At 36.1% G+C, this 15,209-nt stretch overlaps 1 protein-coding gene across 8 annotated transcripts in view; it reads right to left on the bottom strand.

Moving 5' to 3' along the window:
- The window catches only part of LOC107684102 (brain-specific angiogenesis inhibitor 1-associated protein 2-like), a 51,878-nt gene that overhangs the window by 12,626 nt on the left and 24,043 nt on the right, over nt 1-15,209 (bottom strand). For 6 of the 8 annotated variants that reach the window (XM_016480305.1, XM_016480297.1, XM_016480299.1 and 3 more), the window contains 5 exons: nt 9,698-9,709; nt 9,057-9,118; nt 8,431-8,502; nt 7,103-7,240; nt 835-987 (listed from right to left, as the gene is read on the bottom strand). In XM_016480305.1, the coding sequence (XP_016335791.1) occupies nt 835-987; nt 7,103-7,240; nt 8,431-8,502; nt 9,057-9,118; nt 9,698-9,709 (437 nt within the window). The remainder of the gene's footprint in view (nt 1-834; nt 988-7,102; nt 7,241-8,430; nt 8,503-9,056; nt 9,119-9,697; nt 9,710-15,209) is intronic. The other 2 variants (XM_016480298.1, XM_016480303.1) reach the window with 1 other exon arrangement.

Here is a 15,209-nt window from a genome sequence, read left to right as displayed (position 1 = left end):
TTCTGCATGCTGGTGAATCCAACAGATATCACCAGATCTCTACTCTATTTTTGTTCAGTGTGAATGTAATGTTCTAAAAATAATAATCATCCTTCACCCTTGTGTTTGATATATGGGCAGCACCACCTTGATCAAATCCCCTTGATACAATTAGTAAGCAATAAAATGTAGTTTTGATTATAAATCATTTTGCATTGTAAACAAAACCCAATTTTACGGCACTGGCATGAGTGTCTTTTTGACACAATCTAAGAAACTTTCCCAAAACATACAGTATAGCACATTCTCTAGCAAGCATGGTGGAATGATCAGCACCGAAATGAAATGAATGACTTGACTAAATGGGATTTGGGAGCAGAAACAACTGAACACAGAGTATGGAGTTGTTAGGAGTATTTACTTAGCAAAATGGATACTTATAATTAATATATTATATGATCTGTATTAATACACTACATGACTGAAGGTTAAAGACAACATGTAATCAAAATTGAACTTGTATACTTTTTTAGATGTCTTTGTCTTGTAAAATTTTCTAATGTAACCACGGTCACGTTGACATAAAAGAGGCTTTATCAGTTTAACTGACCAAATGACCCAACCAAATATTGATTAAATCAAATTAACCTTACTAATTACTAGCTTCACTTCAAAATATGTCACATTGCGGAAGCTAAATGTGTTGTAAATGGCATTTCATGTTGTCTTTAACACATTTACTGTAAATGTGCAAATAATGGCTAAAATGCATGCTTAACACAAGTTTTATTTAAATTAACTGAATTTCAGTGTTTCTGCAACCCAAATTTTCTTCAGCATGACATGAATTCTCACCTTGGTGTAGTAGGTGTTGCTCGTTTTGGCCACTGCACACTGACGGTCAACAAGGAAGCAATACCTCCGTCTCTCTTCGGACAGGGCATTCTTGTAGCTCTCAGCGATGTAGTTATCCAGCTCATTTTGTTTGCTGCTGATGGTCTCGACGTACTGAGGGACAGGGAAGGTGGCATGAAGCAGACATAAAAAAAATGACAAACAATGCCCCAGTTTAACGCAGCCTGATGTAATGAAGGCCATGCTAGGAGAACCGCACATTTCAAATGACAACCATGTAGGCTTGCTGTTACTCTCATTGTACGGAAGCAAATGGGAATGCTAAAACTCAATAATCCATAGCACGCAAAGCTGGTGAGGGCTGAATTTAACTGGCCTAACAAATATAAATAAAAATAAAATAAAACTCAAGTATCCCAACATATAAATTACCAAGGCTGCTGCCTCGGTAAAGATCGCGCCACAGCCAAAACAACATCTAACAAGGACATACACCTTGCAGGAACTGGATGCAATCCAAACTGCGCACACACAGTGACACCCTTCATAAGGTTATTCAACCTGTGTAGATATTGTGATATCACAGAGTTATGCTGATTCCTTCCCACCAAGTGTTAATGAACAATCACTGTTTGCAAGTCTATTATTAGTCTGAAGTTAGAAAAGGCCATTGCATCATGCAAAAATGTGTTATGGGTTCATACATAGTGACGTATGAATGTGAACAATGTTCACACAGACTCTCAATCTTTGAGTTTCATGGGTTTAGTGCCTTGCACAGCTGAAATGAATAAAGCAATGCCTCATCCAGTGTTTAAAACTCATTTGGTACACATCTGGTCTATGACACCAGCACCAAAACACAGTTATGTAGGTTTTGTTGCTCTAATGTACATCAGATAGACTTGTCTGTAATGCTTTAGCATTAAACTAATGTGCGAAAGAACATGAGAGATGAAAGAGAGGAAATGAAAAGAGATACAACACCTCAGCTTTGACTAGGAAACAGATGTTGTAGTGTCAAATATAAAAGTAGGTACTGAGTTGTCAAGCTAGTTTAGATGTAATCAGCCTGTAGGTAAAACACTAGATGTAAAATGTAGCATTTCCAGGATTCTCTCTGATCATGAGTGGGAGTTTGGTCACACTGCTGACAGGTAGCATGCTCGGCACACAAAAACAGCTGAATGCTAAATATTTCTGCACATAGCATCTACTCCAAAGAGTGAGTCACATCACTTTATCAAGCTTGAAAGACATCTGCTTTTGACTTGTAACTTTATTTAAAGTGACCAGGGAATTGCTCAGCAAAAAAATGTAGGTGACAGGAAAGAAAACACTGAGGGCAAAGCACGGTGGTTACACTTCTCAAGTAATCTCTGTTCTCTCCAGGATCTGACAAAATTAGAAACTACATACTTTGCAAGAAAGCCATTTTGAAGGCATTTCTCTTCCTTTTGGAGTTCAGTTTTCAAGTGTAAACACTCTTAAAGAATAACTCAATTACTTTTTGGAGGCAAACTAGCATATACTGTTCACTACAGTTCAAAAGTTTGCAGCCAGTAAGATTTTTATCTAGTAAGAAATGAATACTTTTATTCAACAAGGATGCATTAAATTGATCAAAGGTGACTTTGATTTTGTTAAAGACCTCTACATTGCTAAACATTTCTACAGAATATAAAGAATCCTTTAAAAAAAGTCACAATTTCCACAAAAAATATTAAGTAGCACAACTGTTTTAAATACTGTTAATAAGAAATCGGTCACCAAATCAGCATACTAGAATGATTTCTGAAGGATCATGTGACACTGAAGACTGGAGTAATGGCTGCTGAAAATTCAGCTTTGCATCACAGGAATAAATTACATTTTACAATACATTAAAATAGAAAGCAATAATGAATTGATTTAATGTATTGCAGTCAAATAAATGTAGTCTTAATGAGCATAAGAGACTTCTTTCAAAAATATTAAAACATCTAACCAACCCTTAACTTTTGAATGATATATGTAAGCAGCAGTAATTTACAACATTCAAATCTCAATATTTTTCAACTTGAACATGTCGTCGTAGACCACATCCGCGTATAGACTGCATGTTTTGTGCGCTAATGGATCAGATATTATGGTCTGTCTTTTTCTTTCCAGATAATGACAGCACTATACTACAGGATCTTCTTTGTATTTAATGACCCATGGTCAAGACTGCTTTTCTGCTCCTATTAAATGTTCTTTCAGTGTCTGAGTCACGAAGAGAACATTTACATGTACAATTCATGTACAATGCTAAGATTAAACTTTGAGGTCCAGCGAGTGCACTTACACAACTTTAGACGCAGAACCAGCGCAAGTCTGTTGCCAGGTAGGTACAAGTACAAAAATGTCTTCACACAGGCAATACTCAAATGTATCATATTTCTGCATCTTACAGTTACCAAAATGACCCTACACTTGTTAGTCTGCTCATTTAATAGTTAATGCTGGCAGTAATTCACTTTATTTTACCTAGTTGTTAAGCAAAATGGATGAAAACCAATGTTTTTTCTGTCAGCTTTGATAGATACTTACTGCAATTTGGCCTGAGGCAATAGAGGTTCAGCAATGATTTATTTAAATGACTGAACTGCATGAACTATATTTGTACCATCAGACATTACAAGTACAGGAGCATGGCAAAAAACTCAACATCTATATTTACAATCTCCCAGTGATTCAGGTAATAGACAGGCAGCATGATTAGCATGACGTTAACTACCACTTGTGAAGTGGCTGACATGAACATATGACAGTAAACACTGTCAGGCTAAAAATGCTGCATTCAACAGGTTTATGCTCTAGAGTTGTTAAACAGCGTCATAATGTTTGTTTGCTGCAGTATGTAGCCATTTGGCTCAGTGTGGTGGGGTAGGGATAAATAGGTTCAAATTTCTGCACTACATGTCTTTAGTTTGGTACCCAAGGGGAATACTAATGTACACACGTGCACGTACAAAGATGATGTAACGTGGGTCCATATCCTACACTACTGCAGCCTGAAATCATAAGTGACACTCCAGTTCAAATCAATCTGCCTGCCCTCCGGTTGACCTCATTTTACCACATGCTGAATATGAATGTAGGATATGACTAGAATGCGGCATCATTTCTGTGCATTGATTCCTCAGGGGAAAAAAATAGAGAAATGAGTGCATTACACTGGTCACAGTATTAATATTGGCACGGGGGATCTGGAACAGACCTGCGTTTCTCTCTAGTAATCAGAGAGGAAACTGAAACAACAGTGTTTATTATATAAAACTAAACATGCTATGGTTTAACAATTGTGAAATTGTTGCAATATAACATTATAGAGTATGAAAAATGTTGCATTGATTTAATTTTTTAATTATTTTTTAAAGTATTTTTAAATATTAGTTTTACCTTTGCTTTGATCTAAAGCTCACTTTATCTAAATGAAAAATATGGGAAATTACCATGTACAATTAAATATCCAATATCGGCCAATATATGTTCAATATCTCCAAAAAATTATCCATAAAAAATCTCTAAAATAGGTCAATAACCGGTATGGTACCACTATTCACACCTTTGAAAGACATTCTCCACAGCTTGGTGTAGTGAGTTTTGCATTGTTCCGTTCATTCCATCTCTGAAACCAGACTCTCAGTCTCCACAGCATGATGCACAGCAGGGACCATGAGCCCCACATGTAAAATTCATCCATGGTTCAAACTGAGCTGCTAAGTGTCAGTGAATTAACACATACACACACCTATAAATAATTGACAAAAGCTATTACAGAAAAAAAATCACATTTATAGAAAACTGACATTTAAGAATTCTCATGAGAGAGTTGCCACATGTAGGGAACCACAGTGTTTTCTCAGGGGTAAATCTCAGCTTTCACAACTAGTAAACTGCTAAAAAAAAAATAAAACAATGAGCTGAGACCAGAGACGTTTTAACTTACAGCTACAAATATCGATTTTTTTTTTACCTGAAGCCCTGTGCCACACAGAGGGGTGAGGCACAAGCTAAACAATCAGAATGTGATTTCCATTTCTTTTATAAATGCACTTCTTACATCAGAGCTGCATACTTTATCAAACGTTTAGCCTTTGATCATAAGTCAAGAAAATAAGAACATCAGAGCCTCTGTTTCTGCTTGGCACTGAATCCATTGAGGTCTACGGAAGGCCAAGATTTGCAACATAAAACAGCATATACAGAACATGATGGTTTAAGCCAGCAGAATTTAAATGGAAATTCAATTCAAAGAAATGCCTATAACTGCCTATAATCTAATGTTTTATTATATTTTATGTGAATAAAAACAAAATATCACTAAATTAGCTGGTGAAAGAACACCAGCCAAAATGTTTTTTTCCTAAATGTAATTTTCCAGTTTTCAAATTGGAGCCACTCAACATGAAGCAGCTTCCTTTCTTTCAGTTACAGAAATTCTTTAAATTAATTTATTTGAATTACAGTTCAATAAATTTATTTTCCTGTCGTTCCAATTTAAATTTCACAACTCAAATTCAACTTCCCGTTGAGCATAGACAATTGAATTCAAATTTACACTAACCAATTCAAAGGAAGCAAAGTTTTAAATTATGGATTTTGGCCAACCCTGATACAGTATAACAAATCAATCATCTCTGATGTTTGGTTCACTCTGATCGTCCTACAATTATTGTTAAACCCAGGAAGTTCACGTAATTCATTTAAAACAACCCACTCACCTTTCTGTGTTTTCTTTTATACACACCTGTGGGGTGTGTTTAACAAGCAAGCAGAGCCCACAGCGTTTTACGCAACAGTGTGTTCCTACGCCACTATGAGGAGGTCAGCCCACAGCACAACACTCCCACTTCCCCCTGACCTCGCACCTTGTGACGACGGTAGTGAGAGGCGTACGTTCAAAACAAACAGCGATCCCGACAATTCAACCCCCGTACAACAAGGCCTCGATGAACAAAAGCACAAGGACACCACACACAATGAAACCCACTCAAAACAAGTACAATATTGTATGAAAGGACTTCAGCCAAACAGAGTGGGATTTTCTTTAGCACCTAAAGAGCCAAACAGACTAAAACTGGAATAATTTTTTCTGTGTTCACAGCTTATTGTCTGATTCAGTGCAAAGCAGGAGCATGAAAAGAGCAACAGCATATCAGATTATAAAAATATAACTTTATCAAAAAATAAGATAATGAAAACATTTATAAACCCTTTAGATCCATAATCTGTGAAAAATTCTTGTAAAGATTTTTATAGACTGAATAAAGCTTGTGAATAACCAAATTGTCTGCAAGTTTTTTCATTTTATTTAATTAATCTTTTGCCTGTCAATCATTTTTTTGTTATAAATCACTGTAATTGTAGCAAAGCAAAATTATGTTGGGAAATCTTGTGTGAATTGCCATCAGCACTGTAGCCAATGTAAAAATGTGAACACACATTTTGATAAAGTTTTAACATACATGCTCATGTTTAATTTTCTCATTCTCTCTCAAGTGTGTTCAAAGCTGTATGTTCAAACTGTGAAGAAGAGAGAAAGAGTCGGATTTATAGAGATTACTTACAGAAACAGATTTATAGAATTCCCACAATATTTCATCCCAGCATGAAGTTTCAGTTGGATGTCACGAATTGCCAAACTCAGAATGCACAGACATTACATTTTCAAGACTTGAATTGATTTATGCTTGTCTTTTGTACACTGAGAGAAATTTTAAAGAAATAGTTCATCCAAAAATAAATTCTCTCATCATTTACTCAGCCTCACGTTGTTCCAAATCTGTATTACTTTCTTCCATGCAACAAAAAAAAGAGAAAATATGAAGATTGATACTTATAATTACATTGAAAAGACTGGACACTCTTTTCCAAGCAATTATAATTAATGAAGACTAGAGCATTCAAGCTTCAAAAAGGATGCAATGCATCATTTAAGTATCATAAACGTGGTCAATACAACTAATTTGTTATATTTCAGGTCTTCTAAAGTCATATGATAGAGTTTTGAATGAGAAACAGACCAAAATAAAAGTTGTTTGGGTCTTTGGCAAAAAGCGAACAACTACGTTCTTCAAAACATCTTCATTTGTGTTACACAAAAGAAGGATTTACATGTTTGGAATGATATGAGGCTGAATAAATGGTGACAGAATTCTAATTTTTGGTGTAACTAGTCCACCAAAAAGAAAGTACTTAAAAGTAAGTGTCGTTTGCTGAAATTTGAAGAGCACTGACTCACCTGCATCTCCTTGTCTCCATATTTGGAGGGGTTCTTGCTGCCCTGACTCTTCCTGCGCAGTTTCTTCAGTTCGGCCTGGCACTTCTCCAGACTCTCTCCTTTGCTTTTGTGTTCCATCTGATATTTCTTCAGAGCTGCCTGCCAGACGAAATAACACCGCTCTCATCACAATCAACCCCTAACAATATCCAAATGGACAAGACGGGGAACTTAATGGTTGTATTTCAAAAAATGTTATTAAGCATCTATTCCAGAAAGACCTCAGGTGGCTAAATGCCAACGAGAACAGAATGAGATTGGGCTCTCTCGTAGTATGCTTGATTTCTTTATTCTCAGCACATCCTGAGCTTTAAAGCTTAGAATAAATGTTAAAAGTGTGCCCATTGTGAATCGACTGTTTCTTAACAATGCTTAACTGACCTGAACCCAGCATCTAAAAGACATGAAGGTCAACACATGTTCTTTACTAATGGGAACTTGGCTGAGTCAGCCCAATCAGGTCTTTTATTGTCCTTAAAGTGTCTTCCCAGAACCCACTGCTTGATGAATTCATTGTGTTTCAGACCATACATCTTTGTTTTCACTAGTCTTCACTGCCAAAGCCTTCTGCTACATTTGACTGAGCCTGACGCAGTTTATTTTCCATCCTTACTATGTGTGGAATGGAAAGCATGGGAGCGTAGTTCATTATTTCTGTCAATGCTGGAAATGAGTGACCGAATAAATGTGGCTTTGATTTCTTGCCAAGAAGCTGAGGGTCAATCTAATGCATTTACAAACAAGCCTGATAGAGATCCAGTTCTCAATCTGTGAAGCTGAAAGTCTCATTTCAGATGCACAGCTGATCTTTCATGCTTGTAAAAAGATTTATCTCAAGTAAAAAAAAAAAAAAAAACACTTTCCCCTCATACAGCTGAGAAGAGCCTTTTAGAAGACGTTGGTGTAATGCTGCTAATACTCTTGCTTTCATTACATGCAGTAAACTCAATTATTGCCTTTAAAAGACATGTTATTTGTGGGTGGATAAGGCCAATTAAGTAAAAAACAATAAATCTAGTTATGTTTTTGCAAGTGACTGTATGTGTTTCAATTAAATAAAGAAACAAGACACAGACAGTGCTTAGTTCACTGAGTCAGGTGAAAGAAAAAGTTAACATGCCTTTGTGAAGGTTGTGATCAGGAATTTCATGTATATATATATATATATATATATATATATCACTACACTATTGGCAACAGACAACAGCCTTTTTTTCGTCCATGAAATTTTGGCAGAATGTTGCAAATGTGATCACAACTTAAATGTCTGTGTATGTTTATAAACTTACATTTAAGTAGCGAACATCCAATTCCACTTTTTTTTCCAGTTCTGTGAGCAGTTCATTGTGGAATGATTTCAGCTGAAAATTACAGTAGACAAACACAGTTTATATTATAAACACAAGCAGTACAGTACAACAGACCAGCAATTTTCCTCTTATATGACAAATGAATTCTGCATTTGATTACACATTTCACACACCAAACTAGTGTCGCTAACACTAGCCAAAATAACCTTACAGAACTAAAACTGATGTCCTATCCATAATGTACTCGCTAACAGACGTTTACTCCAGTTTCTACCCTGTTATCATTTTCAGAAGGACTCAGATACGGTTTGTTTAACTTTAACATCTACAGCTGTGTCACACAGCACAGGAAAGTCTGTGCTCTGTCTGAGGTGGTGTGTTTACGCATGTGACCGTGGACTATTGCCCTTCATGTGTATATATATGGAAGCATCTGAGTCGATGTGACCTTTTGAGATGCCACACTCCCTTCCATTTCCTTACCCTGGAGGTTAATGGAGCTTCTTAGATACAGCCTGATTGACTCAGTCATGTTGTGAGAAAATGTAATGAGAAAATGTGAGCCTATGAGGCAATACGATCTTCATCAAGTTAATGATACTCACCATGTCCTCTAGCTGCATCTGGATCTGTCGGTGAACCTCCGCCATCTGAAAAAGCACATCCCCTTGAGAGAGAGAGATAGAAAGAGGAAATAGATTAAATTGTCACTGTAATACTTTTGCACCTGATATCAGGACACCATGCAGTCTGACAAGGGTGCAGGGAAGAGAAAAAAGGAGGTAGAGAGAAAAATAAAAACAAATGATGAACAAGATGGGCCGTCAGTCAAGCTAAAGGTGCAAGAAAGTATCTGATGAACACAATACAGTAAATTAAATAAAAACACCATAAAATATCAAAACATATTGTTTAATAATAAATAAATAAAAGATCACACAGAAAAAAGTTATATTAAAATATTCTTCCAAGATGCATACCAAACAAAATAAAACAAAGTATTCAATGGAAACAGTAAAAGCATATTGCAAGTGCATGTTTAATAAACATGAGAAAACAAATCAGAAAACGTCAAAAGATGCCAAAAAGAAAATGTTGTTAGCACACAATTTTCTCATATCAACATCATTTTGTGGTACAAGAGAGAAAAAAAGAAGAAAATCAAAATAAAGGACAAATGAAGAGAGAAGAGGTGAATCATGCAGCCATTTCAGGCGTGTGTGTTGTGTTGTGTCGGGGTACCTACATGCTGCCTCTTCTGTTTAGGCAATGCATTGTAAAAAAAAAAAAAGGAACAAAAGACCTAGTTTGAGCAGGAACAAAATTACAGAAGACCTTAAGACAGTGTGAAAGAGAAAAAGAGTGAGAAGCTACCCAGGGCGAATGAGTCAAATCTCAAACACTAAATGCATAAATAACACAGGCCAGAGAGCTGCACTAGTCTCATGAACACAATATCAAATCAGTGTTTCCTACACCACTATTTGCTGCTGAATCCATAACGGCACAGTGAAAGAATAAGCCACACAGCGCAGTGATTTACAGTGATTTTATAACACCCATGTTTAATTAATAAATCATTTGTGTCATTAATATGAATAATATTATTAATCAAAATTAAAATCATAATAATAAAATTTTTATAAGTTTTATCATATTAATTATTATTATTGTTATTCATTGTTACAAAATATCTAATTAAAATAAATGCTGTTGAGCTATTCATCAAATAGTCCTGATATTACTTTTTTTTACTGTATTTTTGATTAATTGTTATATTGCTATTTTACAATGGCTAGAATTTAAATATTTAAATTCTATCAGAATTTAAAGTCTGAACTAAAATTTTATAACTTATATTTTGAGTTGTGAGCTTGCAATCTATAAATAGTCTAAATCACATATTAATGACTCTTACAAGTCAGTTCTTTTAAGCATGTTAAAAAAAGTAGTATTGCTTTTATTATATAGTAAGTGTTTTTTTTTTTTTCAATTTCATCATATCAGCCACAGTGGGTTCAAGTACAAACATCTGGCTGCTGAAATATTGCTTATGTTTTTACCTGGTGCAAGGGTCTTAAAATTACACAAGCGTTTTTGAAGGCCATAAAAGCTCAAACTGGCTGGTGGTGGCATCATTGTAGTTGTGCTAGTAAATTTTTAAGTCATATTAAGTTATCAAAGCTGCCCTAAAACAAAACTTTCATTCATTACATTAGTACGTCAATGCACATTTCCATGGGGACAGAAATAATTATAGGGTGCTGAGACATCTTCCTTCCATTCATCCATCAAACTCTTGTCTAACTCTGCATTAACCAGGTTTAAACTGGCTTAATAAAATGATTAAATGGAATAAAAAAATGCACACACAGTATGTAACACAGAGAGCAGTATCAGCGCAGACACTTTGAAAAGACAAGGCACTTACACAACTTTTCTGGTGTAAATGAACAATGACAGACGTACATGTACTCGCATGACATCCAATGGGCATGACGTCTCTCTCTACCTCCTGAACTGGTCATAAACGCAAGGCATTCTCCATGTATAGGGGTGTATAAGTCAAGGCAAAGTGAATGATAGCTCAAATTGTGCAGCCTGTTATTTTCTATATCACTACATATTAAATACCTTCATTACACACTCATTCATATTTGAAATCCATGCACATCCCTCATAAATCTGAGCTACTGAGCCACACAGTGCGTTTCATAAAGCGTGACCCTGCCTGTCTTTGAATCCTTCATGCCTGACCCAGGACAACTGCACCAGTCTGCAGTACATATCTAATCAAGCCTTCCTCTTAAGCCCTGCCTTCTGAGAAATAGAGGGACAGTCCGTTTTATTCAGTCGTTTCAGTTCAAGGTCGGCAGAGGCCATCCAACCAGTAACATCCATCGAAACAGAGATTAATAAGGGTGGATATGCACACACACATTACACATATGCTGATCTTGCTGTACCCAAATTCAGTCTATAATTTTCGTAATGGAAAGAAGAAAAGAGTATCGCAGGAAAGGGGGAACAGGCATGAACATGACACTTTCTAAGATACCAAACAAGAATACCCACTGTTGTCCAATCATTATTCAGGAAAAAATGTATTAGATATGATAGTAATGCACACAATATCAGGTGTGCAAGGGATGTTGTGATTAACAATGGGAGGGAAAAAATACAGATCTCTACAGTTGAATCTCACATTTTCAGACCTTTAGCTGAACAATCAAAGGAACATTTTATTGGTTATTCTTCATTTAAATATCTCAGATGTTTCCCCTAAAATTCCCTAGAAGAAAAAACAAGGCAATTGTCTAAATACAGTAAAGGCCTGTTCACATCAAAAACGGTTATCATAACAATAACTATAACTATAGCATTCACATCAATGCACAATAATGTTCTGTTTATTTTAAGTGCACACTGCAGTTATGTTGTCTGTCACTTCCTGAAAACTTTCCAAAAAATTCCCCAAAATCCTGGAAAGTTTCCAAAATTTCTGCCACCTTATATAAAATAGAGATATAAAATAAATGTGGATAGATCATTTGGCCTTTGAGAAAGGTTCATATTGAGTTCATCTCAAAAGTCTGCAGTCACATCTGAGCACAGTTTCAGACATTATTGAGAGCTCTTCTGACAGTCTAAGCACATGTGAGAAACAACTGAAATATTAAATATCATCTGTGACATTTCTTTCCTATGGGCATCCATCAGGTTCACATAAGAGTGTATATCATTATGTAACAAGGATTCCCCTCTGCTGCTGTCCATGCCCTAGCCTCACCCTGCTGTCCCCAGTCCAGATCTCGTCTGTAGGTCGACACACTCTCATTTCCTGTCTAAGTCAGCACAATGGTCTGACAGCACACCCCGTCCTCATCCTTCCCACCCCCCATCTCTCTGCTGCAATTCAGCTGTGCTCGGCAGGGCTTTAAACCGCTTAGCAGTAATCAGCACGGATCACAACATCTGCAAATTTGAAAGACTTAAACATGTTGTCCGCTCTTAAAGGGCCGAATCAATTAGGATACACTCTGAAGAAACACTGTGGCATCTAGTCAGCACCCTGTGCCTTAAAAAAAATGTTGGCTTGTTTGATGAAAACATCAATTATCAATAAATTATTTCAATAAAGCACTGAGTACTTAGTAAGGAATAACTACAAAAAGATAAAGAGCTTAAAATCAGAATGATTTTTGATTTGCAGTGCACAGGTATAGTCAAACTGAAGCAGCTTTCACAAACCCATTTTATTTTCATAAAATGATGCCCTGCAGATTGGGGGAAATAGGACATTTTGGACACAAAGAATTTGTTCCCATGACTTATTAATTAGTTCCCTCATTGCCCATTATTTAACTCAATTAAAATGAGGAAACATAGCCATGATTTCATTAAAATGAGGGAATGAATAATGGCCACGAATAAAGTAAAACCAGGAAATTAATTAATACAACATGGCCAGGGTTTAACTAAAATGAGGGAACAAATCAGTACAATGTGGCCACGATTTAACTAAAACAAGGGAACAAAGTAATGAAATGTGGCCACAAATTAATAAATCGTGGGAATGAATTCTTAATTTGTGGCCACAATATCTAGTTTTTCTTCAGCATGCAGGGCTCCAGCCTTTTTTTTTTTAAAGGTAAACAGGATATATGAAAAGAATAAAAACTTGATTGGATTGTAAAGTGTCCTTTTCATGCTAGAATACAAAACCTTTACGTGGTTCACCAAAAAAAAAACAAAGAACTATCAACAGTCAAGGATGATGGAGTTTTACAGTGGTATAATTTGTATGACACTGTAGAGTCTCAGTGGGTCAACCTAACCTTTCCAGAGAGAGCAAAAGAGAGAGAAAACCTACTTATTGGAAGGAAAAGGTTGCTACTCTCTATTTTTATCTTTGTTTTCTTTTTCCTTTTCCATTCTTCTGTTGTCCTGTCTCTTATTAAACTAGCTCAACTCTCCTCTCCATCTCTTGTTCTTCTCAAATTATTTCACTCTTTCTGTGACCTTGGTAGAAGTACTAAACATCAATACTGAGGGAATTATACAGCACACAGATGGATGTGATAAACTTAAGCACATTTGGACTGAAGTCTCCTCCACTGAATTCTCCGATACACTTTGCTGCAGAACTTTTATTATTAAATATGATATAAACCTGCAGTGCATGGCTCTTTCTTTCCGCTGTGCTCACATATGGCTGTATATCTATAGGTAGAACAAACAAAACAGTCAAAATGATCCACATGCTTCAATATAATCATCCAGTCGTATCTGAAACCGTAAAAGTCAGTGACCCAAGACGAAATGCTGTGACGCCTCATTGAGCTTGAAACCCCAAGGCCTAAATAATTCTTCTTTGGTCATTACTTTGTGGCAGAGGACTGTATACATAACTATTCAAGAGCAGCTGATAAGATCATAATGGAGACTGATTACTGCAGCAGAACAGATTCAGGGAGGGGGCCTGTCGGTTGAATGTGCTCAGCCAAATTCATTTGACGATCAAATATAGAAGTAACATTGTTATCATTCACTGGGACCTACAGGTGGCAGAATAATGAATCCTACTATTGTGAAGTCATAGCTCATGAGTATTAATTATGAAACATTTATTTCTGTTCCAAAACCTAGTGAGCAAGTAAATCTCATAACTACACACTTTCTGCAGGAAGCAACTTTGTGCACCATACAAATAGTGCACAGGAGACAACTAATTCCAGTTGATATTGGCATTAGCATGTTGCTAAGCTAACAATATGACAGTCTATTGAGCATTAAAATACTTCATAAACAAAAATGTAGTAAAATAGTATGTCATAGTTAACAAATATATTTAAAAATCAATCATTTTTAAGTATTGATTCATCACAATGCATTCTGGGATTGTCTTCTCTGCAAAGAATACCTGTAGTGCTGCCTTTGATTATGGCCAAATAAGAAGTATTTTAGACCTCTTGAGACCAATTTTATTGTCAGCGCACCTATGATGTCTTAAAATACTGTCTAGGTTTTGGACGTTTTGGAAGGCTTACACAAATAGATGTACCAAAACACATAAATGCATTAATATTTATGAGCAAAGCCTTCTCTAAAGCACAACTCATTCATTTGCCTATCTGTGAGAGGATGAAATGCTCTTAAAAGAATGTTCTCCAAAAGCTAATCTGATGCCACAGCGGTGGATCCATTTCCAAGCGATCTTCTGTTTGCGATGGCATCTGTAGCAGCAATTATCAGCTCTGTGATTCATTCCTCAGAGGTGTTTGAGCCATTTGCTGTTTTTGTAAGTGTGCTTTGTTTGTGTGCGGAGCGAGAGATACCCAGAGGGTGAGACAATGGTTTTCAGTTTGGTGAGGAAACACTCAAAACATGTTATGACACTACAAATCCCACTTACTTGGAGTGAAAATGAAACTTTGTCTGTGCCAACCTGCTGCTGCGCTCCTAACATCAGGATGGAGTCAATCACATAATAAAGTGCTATTTCTACGCTTCCTGTGGTGAGCTGGAATTGAAGGTTTGAGAATAGAGAGAGAGAAACAGCTGTGTATATCCATATAGAAGAATATTCCCACTGTTTATAAATGTCTTGTTGAATGTTTATTTTGTTTTTATTTGTATTTCATTTTATGCTATTCTATTACATTTGTTTTATTGTATGTTCTGCATGTCAGAACACATCAACCCTATTAACCACTGCTGTAGAATATTTTGTTACAATGTCTGTACTGTCATATATA

Source organism: Sinocyclocheilus anshuiensis, unplaced genomic scaffold (assembly GCF_001515605.1).
Source record: "Sinocyclocheilus anshuiensis isolate Anshui unplaced genomic scaffold, SAMN03320099.WGS_v1.1 scaffold553, whole genome shotgun sequence".
Lineage (NCBI taxonomy): Eukaryota > Metazoa > Chordata > Actinopteri > Cypriniformes > Cyprinidae > Sinocyclocheilus > Sinocyclocheilus anshuiensis.
This window is presented reverse-complemented; position numbering and strand designations above follow the sequence as displayed.